Here is a 20,138-nt window from a genome sequence, read left to right as displayed (position 1 = left end):
AACTTGATTAATATTTGTTTGATTCTATGTTCATCTTTGTGCAACAACTGCTGTGCGACTGGATAAATGATTTCTAACAGCATTACTGGGAGAAACCTGTAAAAAACAGGAAGACTGGGTGGACCGATTTTGCAGGTATAAAGAAGTATACAATTAGAAATGACTGTCTCCCAATCCCAGCACACACACCCATAATTATTGGCTACCATGTCGTGTTTTTGCAGACTTGCTTATATTCTGGTTGCAGGGCTTAGTGTTGTTCGGTTGGAAGCGTCCCTCACTGAAGTTAAAATGAGAATCTAGTATTTGGAAACAAGTAAAATAAGTAGTGTAGAGAATTTAGATGGCATTTGTATAAGTCCAAAATTTGCCCCAAAGAAGAATGACTTTATTTTACTGTATCCTACTGCATCTCAAATGATGGGAAAATGTGAGATGGACGGATGCAAATAAAACTTCCCCTCCCAAGACTGTCATTACAAAATTGTCCTTGGTAGAGCTTCACGTGGTTAGCCATGAGCTCAGCAGTGCTGCCAAAGTTCCATATTTCTTTTCCCCATTTATCTTCTAGTACAGTACAGATGGGTGAAATGCAATTCTGAAAGCTGAGGAGTATTGAGTAAGTAATACCTTTTACCTTTACAGTACTTTATACAATGTTAGAAGTGTCAGCATTGACTTGTTCTCATTGGTCAGATGCTTGAGCAAAATGACTTTAAATGCTGTGCTCTGTTCTATAGCCATGCTTGCAACTCAATTCTCGCAAATTGTATTTTGGGCAAAGACTGAGATAGCACTGGTCAACTGTTCCACCTTGTCCCAAAGTTGAAAGATAATAAACATGTTGAGATTCTCCTGTGTGCTGGTGGGTACATCAATATACATAAATAGAAGATTAGAGAGAGTGGTAGACTTGTTAATAAGGAGAAATACCTCTTATTTTCTCATGAGCTGTGCCAAGCGTCTACTGTGGATTATATTATGCAGCTGTTATGGGCTAGACATTTATTTTTGGAAGCCCACTGTCATTTGTTAGTCACTGACCTATGTGGGTTTCTTCGAGAGGAAGCTGAACCAACTGCGTTGCGAATGGAAGGAATTCTCTAACACAAAATAGAGCCATGGTATTTGCAAATAGGGAGGAGGGTGGTTAAATACTCTATTCCGATATCGTCAGTACTTTTATGAATCATTAACTGATGACGCTATGTAAGAGTAAATATATTCAAACAGCAACAGAAAGCATGTTAATGGGCCTACTTGTTTGTAATTAATTTTAATTTTATCAAAGAATATATTAAATTGAATGCTTGATTATTGATTATGGTGATTGACTCAATTTATGCGTGAAATGAACATGTCATCTCACTGAGGAGGGATTTTGACCCAGTCCTCTGTACCTGTACCTGTCTTCTGTGTCTCTTAAGGTTTTCCATTTGGTTAAGGTCTGGATACTGTCGAGGCTACTTCATGACCTTGAGCCACTTCTTTGTTGATTTGGAAGTATCTTTTCAGTTCAGGCTTAGTTCCAATTGCCTACAGATCATTAAATATATGTTCAGTGTTTGAGGTCACTCGATCCCTTAATCCTTTGTGTTTGTGCTATTTGTTAATTAAACGATGTAGTAGGTCCCTCTTTTTTGTTTCTCCTTTCTGTTCTTCGGTCACTTGGTCATTCAGCTCTTATGGTTAAACCAGCAGTCAAGTGGTGTAGGTGTGCAGAGGTTTCCATGGAGATGCCTTCTCCATGGCACCCAAGGGGCAGGCTGGCTTCGTGCGTGTGTGTGAGTGTGAGTGTGTGTGTGTGCGTGTGCAAGAGAGGGAGCGTGCATCTGTGTTTGGTATGTAAGGCGTGGTTTAATCCAATGTTCCAATGTGGGTCACTTGCATTGATTAAAACTCAAAAGAATGCACACAGTGTGGCAGAATCCTTTTCTAAAGTGCACATGTCTACACATAAGTGTGGAGGTGTGGTTTTAAGTCTGCCAAGACAATCCAGTCCATTGCTCTTTTTGATTATAATTAGATTACTGTGACAGTCATCATTTCATGAAAATATGCTTCTATTATTATTTCAGACCATTCATTTCTATAGCTATTTGTTTTAACAATTTTTCTTTATTGCATGCACCATGATGTCTGAATACACACTTTGTTCTCAAGGAGGAAATAAATTTAAAGATCACTAATATTGGACAATATTTTAAGTCATAATATCATAATGTAGTTGCAGTATCAGCAAATTCCGCAACTTTTGATATCTAATGCTGTATCTAATGTGGAACTCATTGAAAAACACTCGCGTAATGATTTGATAGTTGATATCTTATTTTGCCGTTAATGGTTAACTTAAGGTTAGAGTCCGCTTGCTGTGCTGTGTTCATACAGTCCTACTTTTGTTTATTTTTATTTTTGCTAAACAGGACGCATGCACACACACACACACACACACACACACACACACACGCACACCAACACACACACACACACACACACACACACACACGCATTCTGACAAATCCTTGGAACTGGATTTATAAACATTGGGGTATTCAACAATTGTAGAATATTTAACCTACAAAGACCCCTTCTGACGTAAGTGGCATGCTTTGCTATTGTTATCTACCTTGTGTTGAGACTGGGGCGGAGTACGTGGAGTTATAGAATAGCATTCGTGTTTTGTTTCTGACAAATAGCTGGAAGTACAGTTTTTTTTCAGCAGCACATTAAACTCAAGAGCCACAAATATATTTTAGCTCATTCTTCATTTCAAGATTAAATTAGCTACATTTTCATTTTAAAATTCAACTGCTCAGAGATTGGAAATGCTTGATTTTATGATCAAAATACAAATCACAATTAAACTTTGATAAATTTCCAATGCCTACTTCTGCAGAATAGAAATGAAGTGCTTGTGTTGCAAGCATAAAGCAGGACAAAATATGAAATTTCTGTTTGGCTAAATAAATATTATATATTTATGTACTATTTTTACATGATGTGGATTGTGAAATTATATTCTCCGTACAACATAGGAGGAGAATGAAGGCCCGGGCCCCACCACCACCAGCGCCCCCTCGTCATATTTTTGCAAACAGTCTGCCTGACGCAGGCGGGACACTAGGCATGGAGTCCAAAGAGAACATAATGAGACAGACTGTGGAGTTCCAATTGACTCTACCCCAGGGATACCAGACATATGTAACAGAGGATGGGAGGTGAGAAGGGCACAATCTGACTCACTTAGGTTTGTTTGTTTGTTTGTTTGTTTGTTTTTTAACATGAATGACAGTTTTTAGTCAAAATAGTATTTTCTTAAACTAAAAACTGTCAAATCTTGCATATCTACTGTACATGAAGGTACTCAATTTTATGGTAATTTTTCTCCTGCTGGGTACTGTTCTTGATGTTGTCCCGGTTTGTGATTACTAGTGAGAGACTTTTGTCACTGCCCACTTTGGGTTTCCGTGCCAGTGGGGCCTTTTTAAGGGTCCTATTCCCAGTCTCAGCAGAGGCTTTGTCCCAGAGAGTGAACAGATGGAAGCTGAGCTGTTCAAACTCTCTCAGTCCCTAGTGGGTTGTTCTCATTTGGAGCAGAAAAATCAAGAATTTCACCTTGGTACAGAATAAGACTGGCATTGACCGTTGTCCGGAATTGGTGCAGTCTTAAAGTTTACCTGTGAGATGGTATCATATATTTGTTTCTAAATACATTATACTGTACATGCTTGAAGATAATTGCTGAGAACATACAAAAATTAGCACAATGCTATCCTTAATTATGGAGATTACAGTATTAAACTCTTTTTCGCCCACCAAGTCTAGTGACACACACACATTGGGGATGAGTCGCCCTGCTTCGTGTATCTGCACACTAGTTGACGAGCAAAGTGTAATTCAGCAGCTTCCACACTGTTATCAATCTGTGCTGTCATTGTGGGGGGTTGCACATGCTTTGCAGGGGGCACTCACTGTTTTGGACTGAGGGGCACAGCACTTGGTCTTCATGGTAACAAAATCTGACCTTTGCATTGGACCAGCAAAGAATTTGGCTGGTATGACAAATTCTCATCATCAACTGTCACCCTCGAAACATTTCATCATGACAAAAAATAGAGGGTTTTGTAATTCTTGATTTTTAGGCTCTTTTGACAAAATCATGTCATTCCTGGGAACAGTTTTAAATGTGTGTGTGTGGGGGGGTGTATCACGATAATACCCTTTAAAGGTTAGCTACAGTAGTTAGAAGCAGAAGCGCTCACACTCCTGTCACAAGAGTGTCACATGAGTGTTCCAGATAGAAAAGGCCAGAGACTGACTCACTGTCTCTTTATTTTAGGAGTGACATTTACTAACAAATGATATATTGTCTGTTTCACACAAACACACACACATACATTTGCTATAAGTGCTGTTTATGCATTTCTTGTTGAAAAACCTCAGTTGAATTTGTTTGAAAGTTAATTTAATTTAAGGTAATTTTAATGAGAGCAATTTTCTTTTGCTCACAAGGTATACCAGCTGTTGAAGGGGAGTCATGCAGTCAAGCCGTAAATTTGCTTGTATGCAACAGAAACTAAGAAATCTAACTTCTTACTATTGGCTCGGACATGTATTATTACTGAAAATGATAAAATCAGGTGAAAGTGTGTCTGTTTTTGGTTTTTACTCATACTTAAAATGAATTGGCTTTGTAACCCAATATTCTCCGGTCATCTCCTCTGTTGTCCTTTCTAACCCTCCCTCCATTCCTCCTCACCACCCTCTTCTTCCCTCTCTTTCACTTTTAACACTTCCTCCGCCTCCTTACCTTCACCCCCCCACACACACACTTCTCAGTAAGCCGCTGATGGACTTGCTGGTTGACCTGTGTAGCCGCTACCATCTAAATCCAGCACTGCACACCCTGGACCTCTTGTCGCCTGAAGGCCACTCGTTGGGGTTCAAACCCAACCTGTTGCTGGGCTCCCTCAATGTGGCCGGTGTCCTCATCACGGAGAAAGTCTGCGAAGAGAAAGTGGTGCGCAGACCGGCACCGAAAGTTCCTGAGGTAAATTAGATTAAGTTTTTGGTGTGTTGTGAATGGAGTGACATTTATTTTCATATTTTATATTGTCATCTGTCTCTTTATGTAGTAATTACTGGCTGTACTGATCGCACAACAAAATTTGGTTCGAAAGTGAACTTTCTTGCCTTTGTGGTATATGTATACGCTCGTTATGCTAAAGCCCTCTATTATATCTACCCCAACCCAAATCCACTTTTTGCTTCTGATCACTGGCAGAAAGCAAGCCCTGTAAGGCCCCGTGGTAAGATACAATTTGGTTGCAGCATGTTCTTTTTTTGTTTGACTTTTTTTTGTGTGTTTCCTGATTACATGCCTCTCAGCTATTATGCTCTCTTTCTCTTCTTTTTCACAATGTCTTCACCCAGAGTTTGAATATTTTATGAGTGCCCTGTCTTTGGTTACCATGCATTATTTGTCTACCCCTCTCAGGACTCACTAGCTGCTCTCACTTCACGTGAAACTCTGCTGGTTTAGGCCAGAGGCGAACGCTATCTGTTTCAGCTTTTCTGTCATACCGATCAGTAATTCATGCTTTAATTTTGTCTACTTTAGTATTATGAATCTGACTAGAATGAGTGTTCACACATGACTTTATGCTACATAAATTAGGTATATTTAAATTAGCTGACCTCTGTAAAAGAAATAAGACTTGAATTGACTTTAGATACATACTGTCCATACTTTATATCTATACAAATAAATACAGTTTATTTACTCAAGCATACCCATATTTTTATTCAGTTATAGCCACTGCATGTACACCGTTTTTTTTTTCATATACTATGAAGCCCATTGAATGATGGTTATTTTGTTGTTAAATATCGAAATATATTATTTACGTACACTCTGCCCTCTCTATGTTAGAAAACAGTGCGTTTGATGGTGAACTATCACGGCACCCAGAAGGCAGTGGTACGGGTCAACCCACTGGAACCCCTCCAGGCCCTGATACCAGTCATCTGTGAAAAGTGTGAATTTGACCCTTCATGTATCCAGCTGCTTAAGGACAGCATCAGTCACCAAAAGTTACCGCTGGATCAATCTTTAACACAGCTGGGAATTAAGGAGCTCTATATTCATGATCAGAGTCTAGGTAAATATTAACAACCCTGACTATTATTTTTTATTTATGAGCTAGTTCACTTTTTTTTGCCAATGAATGAATATGCAGATATCAGTGAGTTACATCAGCGCAGTGATTCTGTATCTAAATCTGGACCCCAATCATAATTTAATCAACACCAAATTTAAAGGGTTTGTATCATGATTTTGACGGTTTCCACCGTTAATTACAGGTATATACTGTAAACGATTACATATTATTTTTGGCAGTATGGTGATTTAATTTCTTATGAAATTACAGCCACATGTGAACTGAAATTGCTGGGAAAGCTGCTATGAGAAACTGGGCGTGTTTAGTCTGCAGTGGCGGTATATGGGTAGCTGACGACCTGCTCATTTTCTTGGATCGAGCAGGGCTGGTGCTTAGAGTGGAGGATTTTGCAGGAATGCTCCAAGATGAATGAATGGTGTAAAACACCACTTTGGGGGTTTTGGGGTTAGAAATTAGCATTTTGATCTGGCTAAAAAAAACAAGAAAAAAAAAAAAACTGATTTGGCATGATAACTAATTCTGGAAACAAATGTAAACAGGAGAAATACCAAAGTGATAAATCTATCCTCAGTGTGTCCCCAAATATTACTTAGCTTACTTTTGGGATACTCCATTCTATCAGGTGCAGTTAACCTGAAATTTGTGAACTTCGTGATCTGAAAAATATCCCAGGAGAGCCTAAGAAAATGTAACTTTTTAATGGGTCAGGGGCAACAACTACATGGATGTATTAATTTGCCACTGAAGCTGAATCCCGCTAATTGTTTTTATTCATTTGTTTCTCCTAGTTCTACAGCCTAAAATGGCTTCAACGCCAGCTCTAAACTGTTCAGGTATTAGTCAACCATAACTGTCACTATTAATTCATCCTAACAAATTGCTGTTTGCTCATTACCCTCGTTTTTTTCTTTTGTGTGTGGTCTATAGAGTAGTGTTTCCCAACGTTTATTGAGCCAATGCACCCAAATTACATTTGACTAGATTGCAAACCGATAAACAATTATGTTCATTGTACCATCTGACATATCATTTATGTACAAATACGTAATGTAAATTTGACAGATTCTCTGCAGCACCCCTGGTTGTGATCTCTTGTGCCACGGTACCCTGGTTGGGAATCACTGGGATAGATAATGTTGGTTATCATTATCACTTGACTTCAATTAAAAATTACTTTTCGTCGTCCACATCTCACTTTGGGAAGAATTTACAAATTGGTACAAGTTGTAGTTACCATTATGACCTTTTTAAAGGTAACAGTGGTAAGAAACCAGTAGGAATAATAAACCTTTAGCTCCCTCTGCTGATGAAAATCATGCAGCGTAGCGTTGCTCACTATATAGTTTTTCTGTCATTCCAGTTGAACGTTTTGTAGACTCCCAGTCAACGTTTTTGTTCTGAGTAATGCCGCTTGTATCAACTTGATGAATGAATATTTAATTTCACTATTTATTACTTAGTTATCTTAAATTGATGAATAAATATTGAATGTTATTCTTATTTTATTTTACCCCTTAGTTACCTTAAGGATTTTCAGAGTCACCCTGGTGTCATTTGATATTTGATGTTGTTGTGGTGTCTTTGTTTTCCCAGACACCATCTACTCGAGCACTAACAGTTTGGACAGGGGGAGTAAGAAAGGTCTTTTGGGCTTTCTCCAGCTTGGCAGGAGGAAATCCAAGGTAAGACTCAACATTGAAATTCATTGGTTAAGGGGAAGTGGTGCAAATATTTTTGGGATTTGGGGATTTTGTTTTACTATTTGAAATGTACACTTCCTCATCGACTGTATCTTGGCCAGGTAGTGCATGGCTTAAATGCAGAACTTTGCATGATTGCACGATTGCATGATTACTGTGCGTTCCTTTTACAGACAGACAGCACATCTTTGGGCATGGATGACACTAATGATAAAATAATCCAGAATGAAGAGCAAAGATCCGTAAGTGATTTCGTTCAGTTCCACACGGTATCTGTAATTGCTGTAACTGCTATTTTGTGTAGTTAGGTCATCTGAACACATTTGCAGGCATTTAGGCTGTAGAGCTAGGAAAAACAAATGCTGGTGTCAGTGACAGCTATTATGAAAAAAAAGACAAAAGCTTCAATTAAGCACGACATTATGCATTATCTTAGTGTCCTGTAGAGGGCAGAAAATAACCAAAAGTCTAACTTAATCAGTAAGCACTAGCTTCAGGGGTTCCCCACTTTTGCAACTGAGTGTTCATGTTTGACCATGCCTAATGACAGACATTTAAAACCAAATTGAAAGGAGTGTTTTAGTCTTGCAGGCTCTTAATGTGGTTGTAGTATTTTTTTTAGAAGACACTTGTAGCACAAATATATCTCTTTGACTGATTAGCAGACTGCGTCACTTTAAATCACTCTGATTTCCTACCAAGCTTAAATCGTCAAATCAAAAATGTTCTTTACGGTAATTAATTCTATGCGGCCCTACTAGTCTAAATTTGTTATTATGATTAATATTGCATTTCTAGAAGATGTTTTCTTGGTTTTTGTGCTGTGACGTTCACAAACTGGACCATGATTGGTCATTATCTAAAAATGACAACAGTGAATACATGACCATTGAATTATTTAATTGTCAGATGTTATATAGTGCATTGTATTATTTGTGAATGTATCAAAACTCAGTCGTGGTGACTGTTTATTTTTACTCTTAGCCATATCTGACTTGCCAGTTGCCTTTGTTGAAGATTGGTACACACACATTTTCAAGCACACACACGCACGCACGCACACGCACACGCGCACATGCACACACACACACACACACACACACACACACAGAGGCTTGTCTGCAGAAGGCATCATATTACTCGAGCTTGGCTACATCTGCACTAAAAGCCCATCATCATCATCATATCTGTAATGGTTCATTAAGAGGCCTAACCATGTAACCATGTTTGTGCTTGTTTTTGTGTGGTCTTAAAACGCTCAAATAGCCCGAAGCTGAAAAGACTTTTCATCATGACTTAAACAAACCATGGTAAAATGTTCGAACAGAGAACATTCATATCTGAGTTATCGCTCCAGCTGCTACGAGATACCGGCTCACTGGTTGTATGCAGTTGCCCTTCCATTGGGCAGTGCCTGGCTCCTACGGCAAGTTGTTTTAGGTCATACTGGGGTTGAATTCAGTTGCACCTCTGCGTTTTGTGGTTGTATTCCTCCCAAACGCAGGGGTGTATTCCTACAGTTATGTTTTCATCTTTGCTCTTGACACATTTCCGATTGTTTACCACAGAGTGAGGAAGTAGAGAGCAGGTGAAAAAGTCAGACAGAGTTCATATGGCTTTGAACCAGTATGTTTATGGTGAGATGGGAACTTTCTTTTATAGAGGTCCAAATGGAAGTTGCATCAAGGTCTCACTTGTATTATTTATTTTTGTTCTTTCAGACTCTTTGACACATACTCCACCACTATGTTTACTTTCTCTTTCCATGTCAATCACACAGCGCAGAGAGCACGATTCATAATTTACATTTTTCTTGGACTTTGTTCTTATTCAAAGAATCTAGGATGTGTCACTGTGGCTCTGTCAGTAGTGAATTTCACATTCTGATGAAACTTGTCAACATAAATGGAAATGTAGACACTTCTTTTCTGAATAATTGTCTCATCTGTGAGGTAGTTTCTAATCGTCGTTCGAGGTCACGTGGTGTTTATCGACTGAGGTATGCTAAATAAATGACAAGAAATAAAAGATACATTAGACACATTTTTAAGAGCGGAAAGAAGCCCGAGCTTGTCGCATTAGAAAAAAATTGCCTGATAGATAAATGTTGTGTTCTTAAAAAAAGTGCAATTACCGTAAATTATTTACCAAAATGTCATCTGGCAGCAGATTTCACTTCAGAATGCCTTCATAGGTTTGATTTTGTTCTATCGTAATATAAATTCAAGACCCCCAGATTAAGTATCCTCATGAAGAACGGGCCATAATGACATCAGGTAAAAAAGTGCCTTGAGCGTTAAGATAAATCTTTTAGGTATATACTATTAAATAGTATAGTTTTGTTATTTTTAGTTAGTCCATCTTTTTCGTTTTTGTTTCATTATTTAACACAAATTATCAACATTTGTCTGTGTGTTTTGATAATTCCATTGGCTTTGTTATTAGAATGCATTCAATATCATCCTAGTAAAAAAATGAAGCTGCAATTGTGTGCATTTCCAGATGGCTATTTGGAAGTGTGACTCAACACCCTTTTTATATTTCTAGGCACTATCAACAGTTCAAGGTGTTCCCAACAAAGTGGACCAACCTAGCACCGTTGGCTCATCTCACTCAGTGATGAACGATTTCAGGACATCACCGAAGTGTGACACCAAAAAGAGGAGGGCACCAGCACCCCCTCCAGGGTCCCTGACCTCAACGAGAAACAGTCTTTTGGAGGGTTGTCATGTGAGTATATAGCAGTGGGGAAGTAAATGACTTAGAAATTACATCAGCAACATGACAAGATTTCCCACAAATTGCAGTATGTGAAAATGCTTAGTCATGTTGGCAATGCCACTTCAACCTGTGTGTAACCTATGTGAAAATGAAATTCATCAAATTTAAAGAAATAGAAGCTCAGAGGTTTGATATTAATACTGGTTGAAAACAGCCCTGTTAGAAGTCCATTGTAAAGTACCTAACTAAAGCCAGCTTTGTGCGTGAACGCTATTGTAAAAAAAGACATTTCATTCTCCACTCCAACCAAAACCCTTCATAATCCAAGTCAGAATCACTGAAATGATCACAGATAATTACACTCCTATCACTTGATCCATCCCATTTTATTTTGCTTTACTCAATTCTTTATCTCACGAGAATATAACATCCAGCAACAAAGGAAACAAAAGCTATCGGATTGCATCTTTTCTCATTTCTCATTGGGTTCATGCATTTTAGATGTTGGCCTTGTTAAATGTGTTGCAAACTGACTGAAAATCAGCCTAAAATCACTATTGAGTCTTCTGGGAAGGAGGTGGGAGGGAATTCTTTGTGCAGATATGACTATTTTGAAGTCTCGAACTATTACCAATGTGCCATGTTCATCCACTTAAAGGGTCTCTTTAAGTAATTGAACTGACAGATGATGGATCATTTTCCGGAGTGTTCATATAGTTCTTATATAAAATGCATCACTTCTCATCAATCTCTTTCTGCATTATGTACTTAACTCTGCCTTGTGTATGGATGGTTTGAGCTGGGTTCCAACTTAAGACACTGTGACCTGTGTCAACTGTCAAACTTAATAGAAGTAACCTCTCCCTACTGTCATTATTTGTGGTATCCTGGGAAATGTTTAGCAACAGAATTCCTCATTGCCTTCCACAGAAAACCTTTTCAGTTTGCTGACTTACTTGTGGTGGTGGCCTTTAAACTACATTTCTTGGATTAACTTGTCTATTCGTCATTGCCTTTGACATTTGTTGCTCTTTTATCGTCACATAGTGAAAGTGTAATCGGTTCACTTTTTAAGATTTTTTATGATTAAGAGGAATGGAAACACCACAGGTAATATGAAGGTCGGCCTCAGAGAATGTATTAGGAAAGTCATCTCAGGACTTGTTGACTGGCTTAATGTTGGATTTATCCCGCTCTAATACCTTGTCTGAACTGTTACCTCGTCTGACACTGTCATGTATATTCATAGCTGTCCATGTATAGCCAGGTGGTGCTGAAATACTCATGCCTTGTGTTGTCTCAATTTTCTTAGCAAAACAAAATTTGTGCCTGTCATTATCGCCATATTGAAGTGTTTTGGAACACGATGTTAAAAAACAAACACAACCAAAGTGGGAGTGGAACTTTGTGCTATTTAGTGGCAAACTAATAGAGTACAACAACCTAAGACCAAAATTGTGCCACAGAAAAATCACACATCACAAACCTACCACCATTTTTGACATTGATCATATATCACAAGCCTACTATCATTTTTTGACATCCCAAACAAAACTCTTTCTGAACACTCGCATGTTTCCAAACCAGGCAAAACCTTGCTCTTACAGGTTTCCACAAGCGATTAGAACGTTGGGAATGGGTGTGTAGTCAAGTGAGGGTTGATAACCATGGTTTGATAATTGCTTAAATAATAGGTGGATAACATAAAACTTAACCTCAACTTTGCGCAATTTCACCTAATGAGTAGTCAAGGAAGGAATCAACCTGTGATACGTGTATTCATAATATAAGGTAATCTTTATTTGTTCCACAGTGGGACCATTTGCATCATATCAGCAGCAATACTTTACCCTTATACATGGAAAAAAAATGGCATGCAAGAGTAGACATTTGTGCAAGTACATTGTACAAAATAGAAACCTAAACTATCATCCGCACTTAATACATAATCCATTCCAAGCAATGTTGTTTGAATTTTTTTTTTTAACTTTTGAGTGCTGATCTGCTTTAAAAGGCTAGCTTTCTTTTACTACAGTTGATCAGACATGCTAAAGGCAAATTAACCTATAGACAAGACAATGGCACATTGAAATCTCATGTACTTTGATTCGGGGCAGGCTGTAAAGAATGGCCCAAAAGTATGTACGTATGTATACATTTTAATTCCCTGTGTGCTACACATTTGGTTTTCTGCATGCAATTTTTGTGCTTGTCTTGCGGCTCCTTGTTTGATTGCGGTGGCTCTCTTCCTTCCTGATGTCTCTGTGGAGAAATAAATCTTGGACAGCAGAGGGAGGATTGTTTTTCATAACCATCAGTCAGTTCAATAATTGTCTTGAAGAGCATTTATCTTTAATCTCCATTAATGCTCAGCTCTGACTCAATCCCCAGATGTAGATTTTTTTCTTCTTGTACAACAGTGATCCTGCTTTTGACGTTTTCTTTATTTGCTCGCTGCAATTTTATTTTTATTTTTTACATTTCTTTAGTGTTTTGATATAAGGCTGCACAATATATTGACAAAGTATTGATAATGTGATATCTCCCCATTTAATATGCATATCTAAGACTTGCAATATGTTTCTAGTGGAATTGTGTAGCCCCACTATTTGAGAAGGACTACCCTAAGCCTACATATACCATCATGTTACCCCTAGAGTATTAGGTGCTGTACTGTAAGCTGCACAACCATTTTGATATTTTTTCGTAGAGTTTTCGTTCAATTTTGAGGTCTACCTAAGCCACTCAGGATTCTACTTCTTTCCTTACCTGTTTACTTACGTTTGCCCTCTGCTGCTTACACAGATACATATTTTGATATACTACTGAATCAGGAAACAGAAAAAGGGTAGGGTAGTCCAGCGTTTTGTGCTTTTGGTGTTTTAGCTGTTGTGGGTCGATATCCTCTTTGACTACCATCGACCTGTGTGCTGTGTTGACACTGAGAGGCACATGTTGCGCCAGAATTCCTTGACAGTCTTTAGATGTCATTGCACCCTTCACCGGCTATAAAAATTCCACAAAGCAGCCTCAGAACATAACCAAGCTTCACAGTAAATAGTGTTCTTTTCTTTGTGCGCTTCATTTTTGCATCTGTAAACTGAGCGGATGTGGCCTATATTATGTGTGATGTATGTAGGCTTACACTGTAAGCCTGTCATACATGCACATACTCCATTTCATTTCATATAAGCGTTGTCATGTTGCCCTCACAAAGCCCCTCACCCATCAAGAGTGCCTCAAAACAAGTGATGTATGGTCACGCCACCAGGTTGAAGGCTCGGTGGGTGGTCCTATCTGATCAACATGCTTCAACATGAGGCCCTTTGCCTCTCAAACCATAGAGTGGAACATTTAATAGACACGCCAAACTGTCCTGCCAGGGCCCTCTAATCGCTTTTGCATATAGGCACAGTTTCTTTTTCAAACCACCCATGTTCTCATGTGTTGTTTTTCAGTTACGGTTCAATAAAGGCCATCACATATGTTCGGAAGGGGGCAACATGCAAATGAGGTGTAAACTCATTTTGGAGTGTTTCTGCAATTTTTATCTTGCGACCTCAGATGTGATAAAAGTTGAAGTCACAAGCTTAGAGCAGTGTTGCATGCCTACGTTTTATTGGCTTATGTTACGCTCTGCAGGGAACATTCACAAACATGCACATGCGCGCACTTACATACGCACATTTGTCTTCATTTGATAGTCAGTCATCCATTTCGGCTTCAACTTTGACCCACATTCGCTGGTACGTATGTGACAGTATTCATGTGTGTATGAATGCAAGTGAGGCAGAGGAGTGGGGGGGACCATGAAGGGAGAAAGACGACCAGTTGCGGGGCATTTTGATTTACATAGTATGCCATGCAGTGAGTTCGTTCAGTTCAAAAACCATGTCTCACATCCATCTTCCCCATCTTGTCCTGCTGCATGATGAAACATTACATGCAGATCCAGGCATGTTGTCAGTCTTCTGCATTGAAGAGTTGAATTCAGAAGTAATTGGCTTTCCTTAGAAAGACCTTCTAAACTGTTCAAACCTGCCCGTAGTCCTTTACATTGTTTCGTAGGTAATTGACTTCATGAAGACCAAGCAGTCTTTCAGCTCAGTGATTCTCCCCCGTCTTTGCTACCCCCCTGCAGCTTTGATTTACAAAGCAAGTATGAACAGAGTGTTATGCCCCGGTTGCATGTCACCTGATTTTACCTTTTTGCTTTCATAACATTGGTCCTTGTTTGTGATTTATTAGCTAGATTACACAAGCAAGAACTTTCAATGCTCATACTTTGTTTGCACACTTTAACATGATTATGCCATCTATCAGTGGCCCGTCAATTCACCCCGACGGTGACCAATGGATAAAACATTCTCATTTAGCAGGAGTGCATTGCATATCAGCCATCCTCTATGTCTCCCACCATAAATATGTTATGTCACAGTTGTAGAATGAATGATAGTGATGCAAAAAAGTTCTTCATCTAATTAATTGTATTACTGACAGACATCATAATGATTGTTGTTGGGAAATTTAAGAGGAATGTCGGCATTGAGAATTGAATACTCAGATGCTTGCCAAAACTCCACTTGGGTTTAATTACTTGATAGTTCACTCTTGACGGTGCAATTTCACACACTGATTTATGGCTGTACACACACGCACGGATGCACACGCACGCACGCACAAAAAGTTAGTCTTGTAGTATGTACACCTCTTGGTGCAACCTGAACAATAACTGGTTTACTTCTGCTTATACTTGTATGACTCAAAAAGTTAATTAAAACATTGCCTGGAAAATATATACATAATTTAGAATGAAAGTTTTACATTTTTGTTTTCCAAATGTACTTGATAGGGATATTTTTTTTTAATAGAAGCTTGACCAGCCCTTTGAGGTACACCTACATTTATTTTAACCTGATTGCGCTTTTATCACTGTTTTCCATCAGATGGGCTCTGTGTCAGAAAGCCAGCAGAGGAAACGAAGGGCTCCAGCCCCCCCTTCGAGCCTGGATTCCATCACCTCTTATGATGCATCTCCTTCTGCTACTCCCACCCCTGATAGCCAAGCAAGTGAAAAACATTCTCCAGGCTTCCGCACAAAGATATCAGAGTCAACCACAATCTCTTCCTCCTCTGTAAAAAGAACAGGGAAGCCCCAATCCCCAAAGATCGATGTTCAACCTCCATCTCTTCCTACTCTTGCGCTTAGCAGCACCTCCCCAACGCCAAGCAGTAGCACTGCTGACAGCCAGGTTCTTCAGGACTCTAGCTCTGAACTCAGCCATAGCCTTGACTCCGATCTTGACACAGATGATTCAGTTTCCCATTATAGCTCCCTCACCAGCAGTAATGCAAGCGGATCAGTGCATAACAAACCCTTCACAAAAAGACCTACTACCAAAATTAAGCAGTTAGATGAGGTTAGCAGTGGGATGGGTAAACTGGAAAGTGGGCCTGCTTTGAGCAGGATTTCCAGGACAGAGCGTGAATCGGTCCTGAACCTTACACCGGATGAAGTTGAGAAGAACAGAGACAGCACAATGGGTAAATATGAGCACAGCATAACAATAGCCAGCTTGGACGTGCAATTTTATTTGGTCACGCTTTAAATTTAGCTTTAGATAATGATTACTCTGGTCATTTTTATTTTACTGGACTAACGTTTTAATAAAACAAGCATCTTGTTCTTTTAAAGCTATAGTCCAAAGGTAGTGACATGAAGTCAGACTTCTTTTGCTTTGTGATAAAACTTTGATGATAATCCTTGTTATGGTCATCCTGGGAATAATTCTACCATGATATTTGTGATTTAATTTCAATTTTTGCTTCATCTTTGGAAACATTTACAGTATTTTCAAAGAATTAGCTCTTATATCAGGGGCATTGAAGATAAACACTCTTGTGTTGCTCAAGTTTGAAGGTGCCTGAAGTTTATAGCATGTTTTTCCGAGATAATAAAACGGTAAAACGGTGCCGTTCCTAGTTTTTGCACCGTACCGGTATTTAAAACTGTAATAATGGTAATCTGGCCAAAGATTGGCTCACGCTCATTTTAGTAGTGGAGCTAGTTTTATCCTATTTTTCTAAACACTATAATCCTTTAATTCCTGCCCTCACTTATCAGTCCTTTCTTTTCATCCCACTTTTTCTTCTCTTTGCCTTACCCTCCCATATGCAGTAGTCGCTCACTTAGTGTTTCAAAGCTGGCAGTTGCAAAGACAAAACACATCCATCACAGATTTAAATGGGATCTACTTGAACCTCAGCTAGCCCTCTATTGATCGGGTCTTTTTCATAGCAGAGTGAGACTGCAGCAGAGGGATGTCATGTGTCACAAGAGGCAGAGATGATAGAGTTGTAGACCTTAGAAAAGGGGTGAGGAAGGTGAGAACGAGGCAGTTCATGGATTGGGGCATGGGAAGGCTTAGGTAGCAAGATAAATACGAGAGAGGTAGAATCAAATCTGAAGGGGCTTCAAAGAGATGTTTGACAAGAGGGTGAAAATAAAAAGGATATATATATATATATAAAAAGTTAGTTTGTTAGACGGACCAATGGATAGATGGATAATTCTTGTTTAAATAAAGTGTAATTCTGCTGTCAACCAATGTACATTTAAAAGAAAAATACATGAAATATTTTAGGATAGCCTAGTTTTTTTATTTAATTATTTAATGTCATTTAAACACTACACTGACTGCACAATATTCCCACAAATGCGGGCCGTTGATTGCAAATTTGATTTGTCAATTTATACACACGTAATTTTTTAACCACAATATTTCATTGTTGTATTATTGTCAGTACACAGCAATGAAGTCTACATTTCAAAAGAAATGTACAGTACTCCTTTCTTTTGAGCATTGTGGAGGTTTGTGGGTTGGACATGTGCGTCATTTCTTTTTACTAGTGCAGTGATTGCATGCCATTACCTTCCAGGAACAACTGGTTACCCAGCGCCACCCAAGCCCCGTCGTTCACCAGCCTGGGAGAACCCTACCTTAGCCACCCCTTCACTTGAACCTACAGAAAGCAGTGCCTCACAGCGCACCATGGAAGAAGAAGAAGATGCTTCCCAGTGTAGGTGCCATATGCTCTCTTTTTGCCTTATTTCTAATTTTCCCCCAGAACACTCGAGATGAGTCAATAGTTGTAATTTTTTATGCAAAATTGCTGTTTCACTATCATGTCATAATTTGCACTATTTGTTGATCTGACGTCATTGATCTGATCCACAAAGTAAGACTCTTGTGACAGACTATTGAACAAACACCTTGTTCACTCCGGGTTCATTCTCTGCTGCCATAGTGTGAATGTGAGCCCAAAATCAAATCTATTTGTAGACTTGTCTTATGTAAATTGGTAAATTGAACTCTGAAATATATTTTACGGTTACACTAAAGCAGTTTGACCTGTTGTTCTGTTTTCTTAGTTGGTTCTTTGTTGTACTGTCTTTTTGCGTTTGTAAATTTTACCCTGAACCAAGTTCCATTCCTGTCATTCATCTTATTGTCTTTTCTGCTCTTTTCTTTACCCCCTCCCCTACACCCTTTTTTTAGTGTACTGCTGTGGTCCTGTACGCCTGCGCTCTAAGGACCCTTGAAATCTTTCTCTGACCCTTTTGTCATCCACTTTTTTTGTCTATCCTCTTTGCATTTCCTTTATTATTCTTTGAAGAAACTTTCTGTCACAATCACATTTTTCATATGTACAATGTGATATTCTTTACTAGCTCTCAAACAGAACCAAATGGATATGTGTGCAGTTCTTGTTTTTGACATTAGTTTGATCCTCTACATCTGGTTACTATTGATTATGTGGGAATTCTTTGCTCAGATTAAAAATGGGCGCAAAGTACTGGATGAGGTTGTACCATGATAGATGAGCTCAACCTGGAAACCAAGGGTGTATCACTTACAAAAGTGATTGATGAGTGATGTGGAGATGGCGCTATAGCAAGGCAATATAATACTTCTCGGCCAATAGTTTGGTCACATGATATCTAAAGATCAATTGTTTAATCATCTTATCTTTGGCCTATTGATTCTGGGGCAAAGATTGGGGGATGCAACATTCTCTTATGACTGGCATTATTCATTCATGTCTACAAATATATATACATCAGCTAAGCCTAAACATGAGATACAGTCATCTTTGGTAGCTCTGCAAGACATTTTGTGCCCCGGTCCCCCGCTATCGGGTTCCGTCATTTACCCATGCAGCTGTTTTGCCAAATGTGGAAGTTGGTTATGCATAAACCAAGTTGTTTTTCAGTTAAGTCAAAGTCTTGTTGCATTGAATCCTAATGTTTAATCTGTGTTTTGTAGTGATTAAGATGATTTGTGTGTTCAAGCAAACGTGCCTGGAATTACAATATGTGTATGAACCATAGATGTTTGCATTACACAGTACGACTAAATTGCATTGACTGCAACCTAAAGTACATACTAAAATAATTATTTGCTCATGAAGTGAGTCACAGAAGGTCACGATAGAGATTTGACTGTTTGTGTGGAATTGTGGATGTGATTGTGTTTGTTGGCGGACCAACTCTGTGACACTGAAGGTGTTCACAACTGCATGTGCATGCATGAGTGCAGTGGTTGTGGTTGTAGCCGGCATGACTAAGCTGTTATTGGGAATGAGTTGGGAAAATAGATAGTATTGTGACTCAGCATCACATCATAAACGGACCAGCTGAAATATATGTGCACAGACACTGGTGCAGTAATATTACACAAAAGCATTGAGCTTTCACTATTGTGCATCAATGGCACAATATTTTGTTCATTGAGAAGTTCAGTTAGTGGCTCACTAAGAATCTTCTCCCAAATCCACTGAAGTGACTAAACTGTTTTGAAGAGAGGAGAGGGAATGAAGCGATCGTGTACTCCCATGAAACCAAAAACAGTCCTGTTTATGAAAGAAAAGTAATTAAAAGGATTTGTTTACTGTCTCCCTTTCTAAACATCATTCAAGTTGTTTTATAAAGCCACAAGTTGGTTGCGCTCCGGCCTTTATATGTATCTTTGGCTCGTGTTTTCTGGTTTGTGTGTTTGTGGTGTCAGAATGAAAATTGAAACTACCGTAGCAAATACTTCCTCTGTTCGCCTGTGAAAGATGGTGAAGCTGCATCTTGTGTTTCTGTTCTAACAACTCTTGTTTTTGCCGTCAGCGCTGCAAGAATGTCCATCCATCAATTTTAGTGTTGCTGATCAAACCCCACAAATGTCCTTTCTAGTGCACTCACCAGCCTATTCATAGACTGTTTTTCATAGACTTATTTGGAAGTGACTTTCTTGAGAATAACACACACTTGAATATTATACACATTATACCCCGAAATTCCCTTTCAAAAGCATTTTTTTTTAAACTGTCACCTGATTTGATGGTATTCACGCTCAAAAAATGAATTATTAACTGCATAGTAATTTGATAGATTGGGATTTCTTGTGTTCAGAGTTCATTGACTTAGACATTAAATATCATAATCATCAAAATGAAAGTACTTTTCACAACCCCTAAGTAACGGTAA

General features: G+C 38.8%; 1 protein-coding gene across 4 annotated transcripts in view; it reads left to right on the top strand.

Annotated features, from left to right (window-relative positions):
- cobl (cordon-bleu WH2 repeat protein) overlaps positions 1–20,138 on the top strand; it is a 29,595-nt gene that overhangs the window by 1,377 nt on the left and 8,080 nt on the right. For 2 of the 4 annotated variants that reach the window (XM_037273772.1, XM_037273771.1), the window contains exons 2-10: positions 3,036–3,218; positions 4,840–5,050; positions 5,933–6,161; positions 6,971–7,015; positions 7,776–7,864; positions 8,056–8,124; positions 10,430–10,612; positions 15,550–16,147; positions 17,543–17,683. In XM_037273772.1, the coding sequence (XP_037129667.1) occupies positions 3,043–3,218; positions 4,840–5,050; positions 5,933–6,161; positions 6,971–7,015; positions 7,776–7,864; positions 8,056–8,124; positions 10,430–10,612; positions 15,550–16,147; positions 17,543–17,683 (1,741 nt within the window). In that variant the 5' untranslated portion in view covers positions 3,036–3,042. The remainder of the gene's footprint in view (positions 1–3,035; positions 3,219–4,839; positions 5,051–5,932; positions 6,162–6,970; positions 7,016–7,775; positions 7,865–8,055; positions 8,125–10,429; positions 10,613–15,549; positions 16,148–17,542; positions 17,684–20,138) is intronic. The other 2 variants (XM_037273773.1, XM_037273774.1) reach the window with 2 other exon arrangements.

Source organism: Syngnathus acus, chromosome 16, assembly GCF_901709675.1.
Source record: "Syngnathus acus chromosome 16, fSynAcu1.2, whole genome shotgun sequence".
NCBI classification, from domain to species: Eukaryota; Metazoa; Chordata; class Actinopteri; order Syngnathiformes; family Syngnathidae; genus Syngnathus; species Syngnathus acus.
This window is presented reverse-complemented; position numbering and strand designations above follow the sequence as displayed.